The sequence below is a fragment of the Manis pentadactyla genome, chromosome 18 (genome assembly GCF_030020395.1).
Source record: "Manis pentadactyla isolate mManPen7 chromosome 18, mManPen7.hap1, whole genome shotgun sequence".
In the NCBI taxonomy this organism is placed as follows: Eukaryota; Metazoa; Chordata; class Mammalia; order Pholidota; family Manidae; genus Manis; species Manis pentadactyla.
The window spans coordinates 28,524,536-28,539,522 of NC_080036.1; the positions used below are offsets into that span (position 1 = coordinate 28,524,536).

The 14,987-nt window shown below is 53.3% G+C and overlaps 2 protein-coding genes across 20 annotated transcripts in view; both read left to right on the forward strand.

The window, feature by feature from the left end:
* Window positions 1-5,160, forward strand: part of ALPK3 (alpha kinase 3) — a 47,996-nt gene extending 42,836 nt beyond the window's left edge. For all 7 annotated transcript variants that reach the window (XM_057494826.1, XM_057494827.1, XM_057494832.1 and 4 more), the window contains one exon: window positions 35-5,160. In XM_057494826.1, coding sequence (XP_057350809.1) covers window positions 35-380 — 346 coding nt within the window. In that variant the 3' untranslated portion in view covers window positions 381-5,160. The remainder of the gene's footprint in view (window positions 1-34) is intronic.
* A 3,620-nt stretch (window positions 5,161-8,780) lies between these two features.
* SLC28A1 (solute carrier family 28 member 1) overlaps window positions 8,781-14,987 on the forward strand; it is a 45,993-nt gene continuing 39,786 nt past the window's right edge. For 2 of the 13 annotated variants that reach the window (XR_008994621.1, XM_057494678.1), the window contains exons 1-5: window positions 8,787-9,508; window positions 10,429-10,517; window positions 12,672-12,785; window positions 13,615-13,726; window positions 14,560-14,651. Coding sequence is in view for 7 of the 13 variants with exons in the window: in XM_057494678.1 (XP_057350661.1) it covers window positions 13,631-13,726; window positions 14,560-14,651 (188 nt within the window). In the remaining 6 variants the exon portion in view is untranslated. Of the gene's footprint in view, window positions 9,509-10,428; window positions 10,518-12,671; window positions 12,786-13,614; window positions 13,727-14,559; window positions 14,652-14,987 lie in introns of all 13 variants that reach the window. The other 11 variants (XR_008994619.1, XM_057494674.1, XR_008994617.1 and 8 more) reach the window with 9 other exon arrangements.

The following is a 14,987-nucleotide window of genomic DNA, read 5'->3' on the forward strand; positions in this document are numbered from 1 at the left end:
GGACTCCTCCTCAGCTCTCCCTGTTTGGCTGCAGATACCAAGGCCTCAAGGAGAGCTGCTCCCCTGCCCTGCTGGACCAGTTTGCTTCCTCCCACCAGTGCAACAGCTTCTGTGAGATGCTGGGGCTAAAACCCCTCAAGGGCCTGGAGGCTGCCCACCCCCCAGCCAAGGCCAAAGGCTCCAAGAGTCCATCTGCCGGCAGGAAGGGCTCCCAGCTGAGTCCTCAGCCCCAGAAGAAAGGCCTCCCCAGTCCCCAGGGCACCCGGAAGAGTGCCCCAAGCTCCAAGGCCACCCCTCAGGCCTCAGAGGCCATCGCCAACCAATTACTGGGACAGCCTCCCATTCAAGAGGGGGCCTTCAAGGCCCAGGGCATGCGGTAGCCTGCACAGGAGGCTGGGGGCCTCCACTCAGCAGCAGACCAGCAAGGAAGCAGCTTGAACCGATGGAGACCTCCCCAGTAAGGGACTGACGGGAGACAGTGCGCGGAGGAGGCTCCCCCTGGGGGCCCCTCTGAGCAGCCTCTCTCCAGCCAGCTGCTCATCGAATGGCTCTGGCGCGTGGCAGACAGCCCAGTGGCCTCTCCCGGCGCCATCATCACTCGGGGCTCCCAGGCCCCACCTCTGAGTGCCAGGCCACTCCTTGAAGTTTACACTGGCCACTGCTGGAGGCTCCCCCGAGTCCTCTGCATGAGTTCTCCAACCCCTCGCCCCAGTCAGACCCTGCCGTGAATGTTGTACTCTGGGGGCATGCAGGCCAGCATTTACCCTCTTCCCTCGCTTGGCCCTGATCCCGCCCTGTGCTTGGGGCTCCAGGCTTCCTCTGCTGTGTCTGGCCGCGTGGCTCTCAGGGTGTCTTCTCCTTCCAGCTGCTTTGCCTCAGTCATGCCAGCTTCCCCTGTGACTAACCTGTCCCTGAGCCCAGAGGGGGCTCAGGGCCTTTCCAGAGCCCGTTATTTGTGCAGTGGTCTTCAGTGACGTGTGCTCGTGCTCCTCCTGCCCCCATAACTCAGGTACTCACCTGCTTCCCATGCTCCCTTGCGCCCTGTGCCCACTCCTGGCTTTGAACCCAAGTGCAGCTTGCTGCCTGCCCTTCACTGACTCTCTGCTTGTCCCCTTGCCCAAAGGCTTCCCTAACCTGATTCTGTACCTGCCCACCAGTGCCCAGCTGAGAAGCAGACCCCTGGCTCTCAATCCTCCCCTACTTCTCCCAGGCCCTCTGCCCATGAGGTGAGAGCTGGCATGAGGGTTGTGTCAGCCGCTGCAGCCAGAGGGAAGGTGTTGACTTTGAGGGACCTTGTACTCCAGACTGAAGAGGTGGGGTCACACTGAATTTTGCATCCCCTCTTGACCAGGGATGAAGGGCTGGGAGAGAGGGCCCGGGAGTTCTTGGAGGGATGTAACCCACCCACGTGCTGGGGTGGAGGGGTGTCTTTGAGCCTGGGAATTAGGACACTTGCTCATAGCCTTAGCTTTTGATCCTGGGGCTCCAGCTCTGGGGCCTCGTATATGGGCTCCCAAGAAATTACTGTGCTCAGCCCAGCACTCGGTCATTCCTGAGAGCCCGTCCTTGAGGCCTGGGGCTGCTCTGCTCCCTGTGGACTATAATAAAGGCAGTGACTGTGTATCCTGCTTGCCCTCATCTGATGTGCTTGTAGGTATCTAGGGTCAGGATCCCCTCTCACCAGGCAGGCTCTCTGGGGCGTCTTGCAGCCCCTGGAAAAATGTATCCGTCCTGGACTGACATTCAATGTCAGCCTTCTGTGGCCACAGCTAGACAGTCAGTGCTTCTGGTATAACTGAGGGCTGATGGCTTGTGCCCCTTGGCGGTGTGTCTGGGAACTTAGGCCTTTGAAATTGCTCCTTCACTTGGAAAAGGAATATAAAGCAGGGAGTCCAGGGAGGAAGAGAAGAGCCGGGGGCTCTGGGGACACGCTGTGTCTCCAGCTGTGTTCGCTGCAGCATGAGTGGCCCAGGGGTGACCAGTATCTGCCTCTCAGCTGCTCACTGGCCTTTTCCTGCTTCCCAGGCTGCAGAGGCTCCTCATTCCCGACCCCGGCCACCACCTGGCCTTTCCTTGCCTGACATTGACCCCCTCCATTTTGACATTTCTGACTTTTCTACCTCCTCTTGTGCTCAGGTGACTTTACTCCCTTTGTCCTCTCGCCCCAGTGTGCCCCCACCTCTCGCAGCCTGCGTATCCAGCTTGCATGGTGAACTGAGAGCTGGAGTATCGTTCATTCATTCATTCGTCCATTCACTCAGCAGACATACACCGAAACTGAGCACCTTTATGCCAAACGCTGAGCTGAGTCAAAAGACCCTCTTTCCATCGGGTTTCTTGGGTGTTGAGCAGTAGATGTGGACTCAGACCAACTTAAGCAAGGAAAAAAGGTTCCTGGGAAGGGTGATGGCTAGCCCACAGAACCGAAGGAACAGCGGACCACTGGCCTTGAGCGGGGAGGGCAAGAGCCAGCGTGGCCAGAGAGCCTGCCTGCAAGGGGCTGCCGACGTCGGCCTGTCGGCACCAACTGGCCGTCGGCTCCCGTGGGTCTCCCTCCACTCAAGATTCAGATTCCCCCCTAGAGCTCAGAGCATCACAGAGCAGGAGAGAGGCCATTCTCCGAAGGATGGGGATTCTTACCGGAAGGATGGTGCCAAGAGGGAGGGTAGAAAGGGCTTTGTAGGCACAGAAGATACCCTTACACATGCACGCACACTCACACACATGTTGTCCTTCCCACATACAACCCAAAGCAAATCCCTCTCTGCTTGGGGAGACCACCGAAGGCCACATCCAATGGCTAAGTCGGGGTGATGGACGGGGCTACTGTCCCCCAAAGTCCATTGCCACTAGGGATACTCTTCCCTCCTTCACCACAAGCCCATGTTGAAATTCTGCAACCTGTAGGTAACTGGTATGGGCAGAGGCTGCAGTCCACTTCTACAACTGTCACGAGGACTAGCGTTTCGACTAGGGGGTTGCCTGTTGGAGTGAAGCCATCCTTCAGCTCCAAGGTCCCACTCCCCTCACTCTATTCCTGTGGCTTTAAGAAGAGAGGAATTTGTCCTGACCATGGGCCCTTCTTCCGGAGTTAGATTTGCTTTCCTTACGCGTCATGTCTCTCCTACCATCAGTACCCACAGACTTACCAAGTGTGATAAACATAACCATAGTATCCCCATATCTGCATCCAATCAAAGAACACACGTTACAGAAAAAGCAAAGTAATGAGTAGAGGCCTAAGGCATTCACCCACTTCGCCAGGACCCCCCAGTCCGGGAGCGGTCAGCCTGATGGTGTAGTGAAACCCCACCTACTGGTAGGGTGCTCTGGCCGTGCCTGACTGGGCGGGCTGGTCAGACAGCCCATGTTCACGAGGGGCAGCGTGAGCCCCTGGTGCGCTGTGGCTAAGCATTCGGGCTCTCCCAGAGCCCTGTGGCAAACCAGAGGGCTGTGTCTCAGAAGGGTAATAGTTACTTGTCACAAGCTCCATATGGCACTCTGCTCTGCCAGGGCTCCACACGGCTCCCCAGCACCATTGCATCTGCCAAGTCGTGTGACCTTTGGGGCAGGACCAAAGGGTTTCTCAGCTGGTGAGCCATTCTTGCTCCAAAGCTGGTGGCCCTCTAGGACAGTCAGTAAACGGGTTGGAGCAAGATGTCCCAAAGCGATCATTTTGCCTGGAATTGGGCCTTAGTGGTAAGAAGTTCCCGGTGCAGTAATTTGTTCCACATTGTGGAGGAAATCATTCTGATCTCAGTGGACCCCTGAGCCCTCAGGAACTTTATCCAGGGGACAGACCTTTGCATTTTCACATGATTTATCTCCTGTCTCTGACTCCTGTATGTCTTACCAAGGCATCTAGGGAAACTGCCAATCTCCAGGCCCTAATCGGCCTGAGGCCACAGTCTGGTGGAACACTGTGCTGGTCAGGTGGTGGCCCAGAGCTGGACATTGCATGTCTTTAAGCCAGAGCAGCAGTGCTGTAGTGCTGCCCTGCCGGTGAAGGTGAATTGCTTCTGATGTTCTTCATTCAACAAAACAGAGAAAAAATGAATTCACTGCATCAAAGGATTCATACCAGATGAATTTACTTTGGCAAGAAGACCATCTCTGGAACTATGCCTGCGGTTGGAGACATCACTTTTTAACGTTTACAACAATCTGAAGACCTCATGGTGGTCTGTCCTGCCAAGCTGAGCTGTGGTAGGACATTGAGAATGAATTCACTATGAATTCATTCTCAATCCTTGATAACGCTGATTTCTACGATTCTCCCCAGGGATATGGCATTACGTTTGCTTTACCATTTTGGTAGGGAGAGAAAGTTCTAATGGCTTGTGCTTGTCCTATCCTACCATATTCATTCTTACCTGCAACTCAGCCATTGTGGGGATTGTGCTTGTTTCAAAATACATGCATCTCAACTCTACACTCAAAATAACCCCAGGTTGGTTTTGAGATTCCACTGGGTCTACTGTGGCACAACATTTGGTCTATTAATCGTCCCCTTTGATTGGTAGACCACATGCTTTTTCTATTGTCCCCAGATATTAGCTTGGAGCCAGTGTCCTACAGAGCTCCTTTCCCCAAGTGGACATATTTTCCCTTTCCTTTTATAGTTCCTAGATAGGTGGACACAGACCCCATTGGGGAAGACTGCGTGGAAGGGTCACTATGAATCTAAGTGTTAAAACGAGGTTTTCCTTCAAATATAATTGACTCTCCATTGAAGGTCTGGAAATTAAATAGGAGGTTTTGACTCTCGGCAGCTTGAGAAGGGCCCGTTTGCCCAACCGAAGTCTTTAGTCACGATAATAACTAGGTAATATCTTAGGGGCTGTCTGGCCCCTTTCATTTCTGGGACCCAGTGATTGATTAACCACAGCCAGAAGTCTAGCTTCCATTCCTGTGTCCCTCATGATGACTTCCTCTACTCTGTTCCTTCTGTGTCTCTCTGCTGCTGAGGTCAGGGAGCTCATCTTCATAGCAGCTCTTCAAACCAGCATTCCAGGCCCGTAGAGGAGCCCCAGCAGAGCCTCGCCAGTTTATTTCTCGTGGTGAAAAGTGAGACCATCTTCCGGGGCCTGTCAGACAGTGAGAGGGTGGGTGGGCTGGATGCATGCCAGGGACCCAATAAAGCATTCTTGTCTCTTGAAAGCTGTGAGTTCTTCCCTTTCTTGGGTATTCGGTCTTTTGATATAATTTATCAAGAGGTAACATTTGGTTCAGATTTGCATGATCCACCTCCCTCGTCACATGGTGAGAACGGTCCCGGGCTGTTTCTGCTTCTGCATTGAAGGTAGAATCTGCTGAGGGAACAGAGCTGTCTTGGTCAAACAGCTTTTAAAAAGTTCCCATAAATTTCCCCATATTCTTTGACAATGTTTATTAGCGAATTCAGTCAGTTTCTCCTGGGTGTAACTCTTCTTTTTCCTGGTGTGGTCTCGCCTCTCACCCCCTGCGCTATGTGAAGCACGGACTCTGGTTCCAGGCTGATTCACAGTCTGGTGTGGGTCAGGTTCTGGGTCCCGGTTTTGTAACTTCCTACTGTCAGTACCCCTGAGTTGACCACACTCTGGGAGGCTGTCTCATTCACTAAACTTACAAGAAAATGGGATTTGTGCACCAAAAAACTCACCTTGCTAATTTTTAATGAGAAATTTAACCATCCAAGAGACTGGATACTTGTGTTTACTTGGTAAATAAATTCTTCCCTTCTTTTTCTGAGGGAAAAATTTGAGGGAAACCAAATTATCGGAAGGTTTTTTGGTGAGCTTATAAGACAGATAAACTTCAGTTCAAATCCAGCTTTACTAGCCATTTGAACTTGAGCTTATTACTTAACCTAACCTCTCTGAACTGAGATGCATTGTCTTTAAAAATCCTTTTACTAACACTTATAGGCTGCCATTCATATGTGATAATTATATGTCCTGGATACATAATAGTGAACGAAACACATAGACTTCTCCCTCATGGAGCTCCCGGTCTACTGGGGGAGCCAGACATTAAACAGACACACCAATAAGTGTATAATGGCAAATATGTAAGTATTAAGTGCAATAAAACAGAAGAATGGGAGAGAATACCAGCAGGGTGTTAGGAGCCAATCTGAAGGCATGATATTTGATCGCGATCTCAAGGCTGTCAGGGAGGGGCAGGGGGAGAGTGTGCCTGGCAGAGGAAACAAGCTGGGCAGGGGGTCTGAGTCAGATGACATCGGACAGAATGGAAGCTGTGTGTAGGGCACGGTACCCAAGAGGGCTTTGGCATTGCAGTTCAGAGAGGGCTAGGATTTGGCCATGGAAGGACATCTGCACTGGGCCCTGAGAGCGGTGGTGCATCAGTTAAGACCAGTAGAGAAGCCCTCAAGCGGTAGTGGTTTTAGGCAAGCAGTGTGTGAGCAGGAGGAGGTCTGGACGTGGTCCGCTAGGGCTGGCATTGCAGCTTAGGATGTTGTTGAAACCGAGGATCCTCCAGTTCTCTGCTCTGCCAGCCCAAGCAGGAGTGATCATTGATCCCAAGTGCAATGTCATGGATAGAAGAGCTAAGATAGTAACACAACTGTAAAACATCAGAGAGCCAAATCTTCATTGTACAGCCAACAGATAATGTCTAAAGATGAATATAAAAAAATAGTCTCTGAATATTTTTGTCCATCATTCATCTATCTATCCATCCATCTGTCGTTCATCTATTTTATTTATAGAGGTTATGACCAGAAGTGAAAAAACAAGAACAGCTTGTTTGTAGTTGTCTAGGGCGGGCTTAGTCTCCCTGAGGCTGCCCAGTGGTGGGCAGCCTTGAAGTTTCCTTCGCCAGTCATCTGTTTGGATCTTACTTGAAACAGCCTAGAGAGCGTCCCCAGCTCCTGCTTCAGGAACTTCCTGTTGGAAATTGGATGAAATCCCATTCAACCATGAAAATTTGAGCGCCATTGTTTAATTGCAGTGACAAATATGAGATTGATGGAACTCTGCCAGGCAGGACTATCTGTCCTCAAAGGGGTTGTATGGCTGGAGCTAGCTCTGGGTAGGAGTCATCCCATGTGGACACCCGGGGGGCCTGGCACCCCTGAGGCACTGTCCTCTGTCCTTTGAACTGATGTGGTTCAGAGTTGTCTCTGTCTTATTATTTCCAAAGGCTGCGAAGAGTAGCAGCTACCATACATTCAACCTCAGGGGACACACCGCACGCTGGCCCTTGCCGTACACACCTGGACGGTCCTGACTGTACCGGTCACTGGGCTGGGGTGATGTTCTAGCCAGCTGTTTTGACCATTCGAGCAGGGCATCCAGGCCCAGTGTGGGACGCGCCCCTGTGGACTCAACTGGCTGGCATTTCTGACCAAACTGAATGCCTTGGTTTCACACTCTGTCTCTTTGGTTCTACCAAACCCCATGAGAATTCTCTTTGGAACGGACCACGGACAGACCTGGAGTCCTCTAAGGATCTCTGAGGCAGGCGGAGTACCTATGAGGAAGAGACTCCGCCTTGGCTTGGGCCTGGGCCTGGGGTGATCCTCAGCAGTAGCTGCTTCTGGTACCTGGCCAGGTCCCCTTTACTATGGGGACCCATCTCCCCGACAGGTGAGTGGGTTGGCTCACAGCTGCCCCTTGTCGGAAGAACTGCCCTGAGTCAAATGGAATCCACGTCACCTGGTAGGCAGCACCCCTCCCAAACCCTTCCTCCGTCTTTGGTCCATGACTGACTGGCCTGGCTGCGCTTCACGGCACAACAAACCTGTGGAAGGGTTTGCATTCCGGAGTTTCCCTGTGGGATCAGAATAAAGCTAGACTCTAATCAAGACCGTGCTCTTGTTTCTTAACCCGCTCAATTCTGCATCTCTTATTCCTCTTCTGCAAAGCGCACCCGTCCCCGCTCAGTAAATCCCTTGAACAAGAATCCCCATCTCAGGCCCGGGAACCTGCCTCAGACACATCAGGTGTCCTGCCCTGTGGACTCTGTCACTGGCAGAGAAATTTCATTGGGGTTCTTCTTTTCTATGAGAGCAAAATATGTGTTCTTAGGGCGGTTGGAGTCAAATTACTCAGGCTGTGTGGCTAACTGCCCCGTAGACTGGCCTTTGCAGAATCTGTGCTGGGTCTTCCTCGGGAAGACACTCAGAGATGCATCCCTGATTTCGTGGAGTCTGACCAGAGAACACAATTCACAGCCATTGGGTTTAAGTGTGGGCCCAGAACGCACCCTGCCTGTCAGGCAGCTGGTGAGATGGAAGCATGGGGTGGGCAGCTCAAGAGGCCGGCTCAGCTCTCCCCGTATGAACGGAGCACAGCGACCTGTGGCTCACCCCAGGCCACCCAGCTTCTCCACAGGGCTGCGTTCATGGCACCAGCTCCCCCGTCGCACACCTCCACGGAGGACAGCTGGGGGACCGTGGTGACCAGTGCTGCTTCACTGGGTTTCTAGAAGGTTCCCTGAGAGAGTGCGGGAGCCCTCAGCACCAGCCAGGCTCTCCTGTGTGAGGCCTTCAGCCGGCACCGTTCTCACCATCTCCTGGGACTGCAGAGTCCATCTTGGCCACCCACACCCTGCTCTTCTGCCAAGCCGGGAGCCCCTGGTGTCCCCACCTTCCCTCAGGGCGGGGTGGCTAGCAAAGACCTCTACCCGCAGCCGTGAAAACTGCTTTCTAGCTCTTGCCCTTGGGAAGCTGCCTCCTGGCCCACAAGCCGGCCGGTGCTCAGCTCCTGCGGTGGGTCGGGCCTGCCACAGCCCCGTGGTCACGGAACGGAGGGACTCGGGCACCACCTTTGGAATGATGGCTTTTGCTTCCACAGGCAGAGTGAAGCGGAGAGGAGGCGCTCGGAATGAGTCACGTGTATCGCTGGCGCTGGCCAGAGGAGAGTCAGACGAGGCCTGCCTTTCATTCTAAGGCGTGGTGTTGTAATGGAGGAATTCCACCTGGGTGCAGGGAGGCAAGGGTCACCTGGGAAGTGTCAATGTCCAGATGTGACAGAGGTGTCCGTTTTTGTTCTTCCTAGCAATTGTATTTAATTTGTGATGCTCCGCTTATCAGCACCTTCCTCATGGACAAGGCTGGTCTGTGGTAGATTTATTTTACTGGCTTCTCCCAAGGAGGCCTAAAGTCCTCTTCATGGAAAATTCCGTAAAAATATCTGGCTTTGTTCTAAGGCTCAGTGGGTGTCACATCAGACCACTTCTCTGACAAAGGGAGAAGATGGACAATCATGGATATATTTTTGTCTAATAACTGACCAGCTTATCAACTGTGACTCATTGTCAGGCTCTGGGCCAACGAAAGAATGGAGATGCAAATTCACTACCAGTGGCCAGTGAAAAACGGTACACATGAGAATAAGGAGATGGCTTTGGAATAAAACCCATGGAATCCAGGGATATCACCCTTGAATCCCAGAGGATGACATGAATGAAGACTAACCTTCGTTGGCAGAACATCTTAACCTGGACCAGCTAAAAGGGAAACATCTCGATCTCTCATTCTATGAAAAGCTGACATGAGATGGTAAGTCCAGAGGGATAGAAGGTAAAACAGTAACAATTAGGGAAATGCACTTCACAAGGGAGCAGCAAGTTAATATTTGGAAACAGTGGTTTCTTAATTGCTTGGGGAAAATGACCCGTGGCCAGTGGCCTTAGGAACTCATGGGTGTGGGACTAGGTGTCCTTATTCAACTATCCCTTTATTGTTCCTGGGATAGAAGAGCCCCAGAGTCATTCTTTAATTTTGTACTGGATAATGGCCATTTGTGCCCATCTGTTGCCAATGAATAGAAAGGTCAAGGGGTGGACCATATCAGGACAGATGAGCAGTCATGCCAAGCGGGTTGGGGCAGGGTGTGGGGTGGCGTTCGGCCTTTTGGGCATTGGAGTGCTTCCTTCCTTTGTGAATACCTGACCTGCTGTGTAGTTGACAGAAGAGCAGAGGGCTCCGCATCCTGGGATAGTCCATTTTCACGGGAACTTTATAGTAGAGGATATAAAATCCTAAGATACTTCTTCAGTTTTTGTGCTTTCCTCTCTGTCGTCAGAATCTGTACATGCCTTCTAGGGTAGAATATGTCTACTGTGACTATGGGAAGCCCATTTTTAAGTGCCGCAGATGAGAAAGGAAATATTGCATTGACTGTCCTTTCTGGCAACCAGCCCAGGTTTAAGAGAGAGAACCAGGTTTGGGGGAATGACAGGGAGGTCATGTGCAGGGAACCCAGCCAGGTGGGAGCCCCTGTTCTTATCCACTGCTTGGACACAAGAATCAAGAAGGCAATGGGAGAAACTTCACCTGTGAAGAGTCAACAGATCAGTGTGGGCACCACCGTGAGAGGGAAGCAGAGATTGCTGGGCAGCCCTTCTGATGATGTCTGCCTCTTATAATTCTGAATGTTTCATTTGCCACTTACAAAAATATTCTCTCTGTTAATTCAGAGCCTGGCAAGGAGAAGGGATTCTCTCTCACAGTGGCCAAGAATTCCCCTGAAACATGAGATGGCACCAAAGAATAAAACCAGAAACAGGTCAGTGGCTGCCTCTGAGGTGGGGGACGGGGAGGGAGAGGTGGGGCGGCCTCTTCACTGTCCACCCTTCTGAGTGTTTTTCTGTTCTGATTGGAACGGACACGTGTAAGTATTACAGGTATAAAATCTTCTATAGTCCTTGCCTCGCTCTGCCCTGGACCCAGTGTCCCTCCCCTGGGTGGCTCAGTCCTGGTGTTGCTCTGCCACCCATGGTGGGTGGGCCTCAGAGGCCGCCTCCTCAGGAACAGCCTCCTGGGGAAGCAAGCACACTGAGCCCACGCAGCTGGGAGGGGCAGAGCTGGACCCTGGGGCCCTCTGGCTCGCTGTCTTTCCCTGGGGCTCAGCCCGCCACCTGGCCTGCGACTCTCGGACAGATTCCACCTGAAGAGAGAAGGCCTGGCTTCTGGGGTCCAGGTCACTGTTGGCTGGCCCTCCTTGAGGGGAGGAGCAGGGGAGAAACTCAGGGTCTCCTGGCCTGGAGGAGAAGAGCGGTGTGCCACGCCGGCCCCAAGACCGGACCTGTGCCGGCAATGACAGCTGCCAGCCCAGTGGTGCCCGGTCCCTGCCAAGCACGTCACCTGCATTAGCTCATTTAACCCCCACTGACAGTTATGCATGAGGTAGGTGCTGTTACCCACCCCCACCACTTTACAGATGAAGAAACAAGTCAACTTCCGATGTCAGGACCTCATCTAGACCTCTGGGCTCTAAACTCAGGCTTCATCCCACACACAGCCTATTAAATCCCTATTTTAGAGATCAGGGCACACGAAGATGTCGAGGTTATAAAGTGCAATATAGGGAATGTTCTGGAATGAACTTGCTGAATGAGCTCACATTACTACTGAATGTGTGGTGCCTCTTGGCTTCCCCCTGGTCACCAAGAGAAGCCAGGAGAGGAGGAGGAGGAGTGGGGCAGAGGCACAGAAGCCCATGCAGTCCTGTGTGCCCCTCCCTAGGGCCTGGTGAGACCCCCTGCAAGGGAGGCTCCAAGCCCACTTCTGCGGAGGCCCCCACAGAGGCAGGAGCTGCTCAGAATAAACCAGATGATGCCACAGACATTTAGTTTATAATCAAGGCAGCAGGAGTGGGAAGTGGGCCAGGGTGTGGCTCTCTGCCACCAAAAGCAAATTGCAAAAATTGCTGGTATAGTATGAGACCCTTTTGTAAACTGAGGAACGTAAAAAGAGATTCTCTTAAGAAAAGACTGGAGAAAAACTCTATAAAGTCAGTGGTAGTCCCCTCCGGAGAGCTCAGAGGGATTTTTAACTTCCTGTGTGCTGTGTCTTCCTATAATGTTTAAATGTTCAACGATACACCTGTGATGCTTTTGTAATCAGAATGGCAAACCAAAAAAACACGTTTTTAAAGAGAGGGGAAGCCCCGCCCTCCATGCATCATCCTTTCCAACCTTCCAGAAGTGCCAGCCGCCTGTGCGGATAGCCCTGCGCTACCAGGAAATGTTCACGCACCGTAACGGGCTTTGTCCTGAGTGTGTACGATTAATTATTAAAGAGATGTTGTCAATCCTGTCAGATAAGTTTAATATTTAGTTTGAGGATTAAAACACTAAAGTCTTTGACTTTGCACACTGTTGCTTAGGTGTCAGTTAAGAGAAAAAAAAAAAGAACAAAGGGGCAAATTGTGTGATTTTATTTTGTTTTCATGACTATCAGTGCTTAGACCTGAAACACCTTAACTGTTTGTGACAGCTACGCAAATAGCTGCTTTCCTTATCTTCAAGCTCCAGGAATAGGGTGCTGTTATTATAATTGCTGCTTCAGTAAGAAGGGAGCCTGAGTAAGATGTCAAATGAAAGAGAAAATGTAAAAAACCCCACAAAAACTGAGTAGCACTGACAGCAGATAGAAAGGAGGCCACAGGAGGGCCGTGGGGAGGATGAGAATAATGAAGGCGGGTCCCTGGAGGTGGGGGGCCGTTTGGGAGTGGGCAGAGCAGAGGGACAGCTCGGGTGAAGGAAGATTGAGTTAGAGGGGGACCAGGCCAGGAGAGGGCCCACTGGCCCTTTTTCCCCTTTGTCCCAAGAGAAAATTTGGGGTCCCTAGTCCAGCCATGGCCCTGGGCTCCAGAGATGGTGCTGGACAGAACTGGGTGGGAGGCCCAACCTCCTCCGGCTTTGGACTCTGCCCACAGGTTTCCAGTGAAATGAGGAGACAGGCCAAAGTGCAAGCAGATTGGATCCATCTTGTCCTCCAGGAAATGCCCGCTTCTGTCTGCCCCTGAGAGCGACTTGTTTGCCACAGATATGTGAGTAGGAAGAGGATCCTGCCTCTCTGCAGCCGTGTGTCTGTGTCTGTGCGTCCAGGGGGGCCAGGGCTTTCCCAGCTCTGCCCGTGTGAGCACTTGCACATGTCCCTGCTCGTGTGCGTGAGCAGGTACACGTTCTTGTGCCTGCCTCTGGGTATGTGAGCTTAACCAGGCTGCCCTTTGGATAGGGGAGGGTGCTCCCCAAGGGGAAGAAAAAGAGAGGGAACAGGAGTGGAGAGAGATGGGGTCTTAGTTAGGGCTCGTATTTACAGATGGGTTTAAGACTATGAACTGAGCTTCAGCCAAACGAGGACTACATTGGCTCTTCTAATTGAACAGTTCAGGGGTGGGACTGGTTTCAGGTATAGCTGGATCCAGGGAATGGAGGGATGGATCCCGATGGAGATACTGTCTCTCCATCTGTCAGTGGTGGGAAAGTACACCACAGTGAAGATGTTTAACACCATGCGGACATGTTGTGGGGCGTGAGAAAGCTAGGGCCTCTCTTTAGGAAGACACCTGGATCAGATACATGCACATGCCTGTTTTCCTTCCCGTGAAGGGGGCAGAAGGTGCCCGGCTTCTGCCTGGCTCCCCAGGTTTACAAGGCTTGCCTCCCACAGGTTCAGAAGTGAGGGCCGGAAGGGCCGTTCCCTGGCTCTGGGCACCAGCAGGGCTGAGCTCTGGGATGGGATGAGCAGAGCCGGCGTCTCCCCTGCCCCCGCCCCGCCCTCTCCCTCCCCATCCTGCCCCTTCCCCCGGCCCCTCGCCTGGGGCCTGCCTGGGGTCTGCCTGGCCTCCTTTCAGCTTTGGGCTCTTTGTCTTTCAGCTGGAAGGTCTGGCACATGGAGGACAACATGCCAAGATGGAAGGAGTCCGTCTCGCTCTCATCCGTGGCCAATGGTCTGGAGAACATGGGAGCTGAGTTCTTAGAAAGCATGGTCTGTCCCCTCTCCCCTCCCCCTTTTGGGCCCCTGGTGGGAGGGGCCTCTTTCCATTGGCTTCCTCTCTGCAGCCTCGTCACCTATTTGCTTGAACACCTGGGAACCCCCCAGTGTGTCAGCCTCCTCAGCACAGAGCAGCCCCCCATTCCATGCACGAACATTCCTCGCACACCTGCGGTGTGCCAGCACAGCCTGCCCTAGTCTGAACGGTCACGGAAGGTCCAGCAGGGAAGGGACATCGAGCTATGACTGATGAGGAGAACCCACGTGATGGGGGCTCAGGAGGGGTTCCTGGGCAAGGCCCCGCCTGTGAGGAGCTAGCAGTCGTGTCCTTGCTCTGGAATGGCCTGGACAAGGCCCCCCACCCAGAAGCTGGAACCCTAAATGACACCCTCTTCCTCCCAGCCTCTCCTGACAGAGCCTCCCTCTTCACACTGCGCACCCCAGGGGCCACTTTCACCCTGCAGTCTGTAAAAATAAGCTCCTACATACTGGCCACAGCCTGGGGGTGTGGGGGGTGCATATGGTGCCGGGATCCAAGCTGCCCGCCCAGCCACAGCTGAGGCACGCGTCCCTTCCTCTTGCAGCCCTGAGCTCCCGGAGGGCAGCGTGAGTCCAGCTCACAGCAGGTGCTCAGGGTGTGCTTTGTGGGGTTTGATTAAGTTGACCTCTAACTCCTTCCCGTGCAGAAGGTCAGCCCCAACCCTGGTCCACTCCTGAGGTGATTGTGGGCACGCTGGGAGCGCTTGGGTCTCTCCCCGCTCCAGGCCCCCAGCTCCAGTCTTCACTGGGGTGGGAGGCACTCTCTGGTCATTCTCTGGTGGCTTTAGGAGGAAGGCCGGACCCCTGGCAGCAACAACCCAGGCCCCCCAGAGGGAGGCGACAGCTGGAGCGAGGCTGGCCCGGAACCCTTCTCAGGATGGTAGGTGGTCTCCAGGAGGGACGTGGGCTGGTCTGGGGAGGCCACCATGGGAGCAGGGCTGGGGAACCTGGCCTCCTGACAGATAGGGAGGGGGGCTTCCCAAGCCTTTGCAGAAGAAAGGCGTACGTGTGCTTTATCCAGCGGAAGAGCTCTGCCTGCCTCTGCGTCAGAGGCGAGCCAGGCCACAGGTGCCCAGCCTGCTTCAGAGCCGCCAGAGCGAAGCCCCGCAGAGCCCCAGTGTATACTGCCCCAGTGTATACTGCCCTGGCCCAAGTTGGACGGGGGCCCTGAACCGACCTGACCCTCTGTGCCTTCTACCCCATTCAGTCTTTGGGG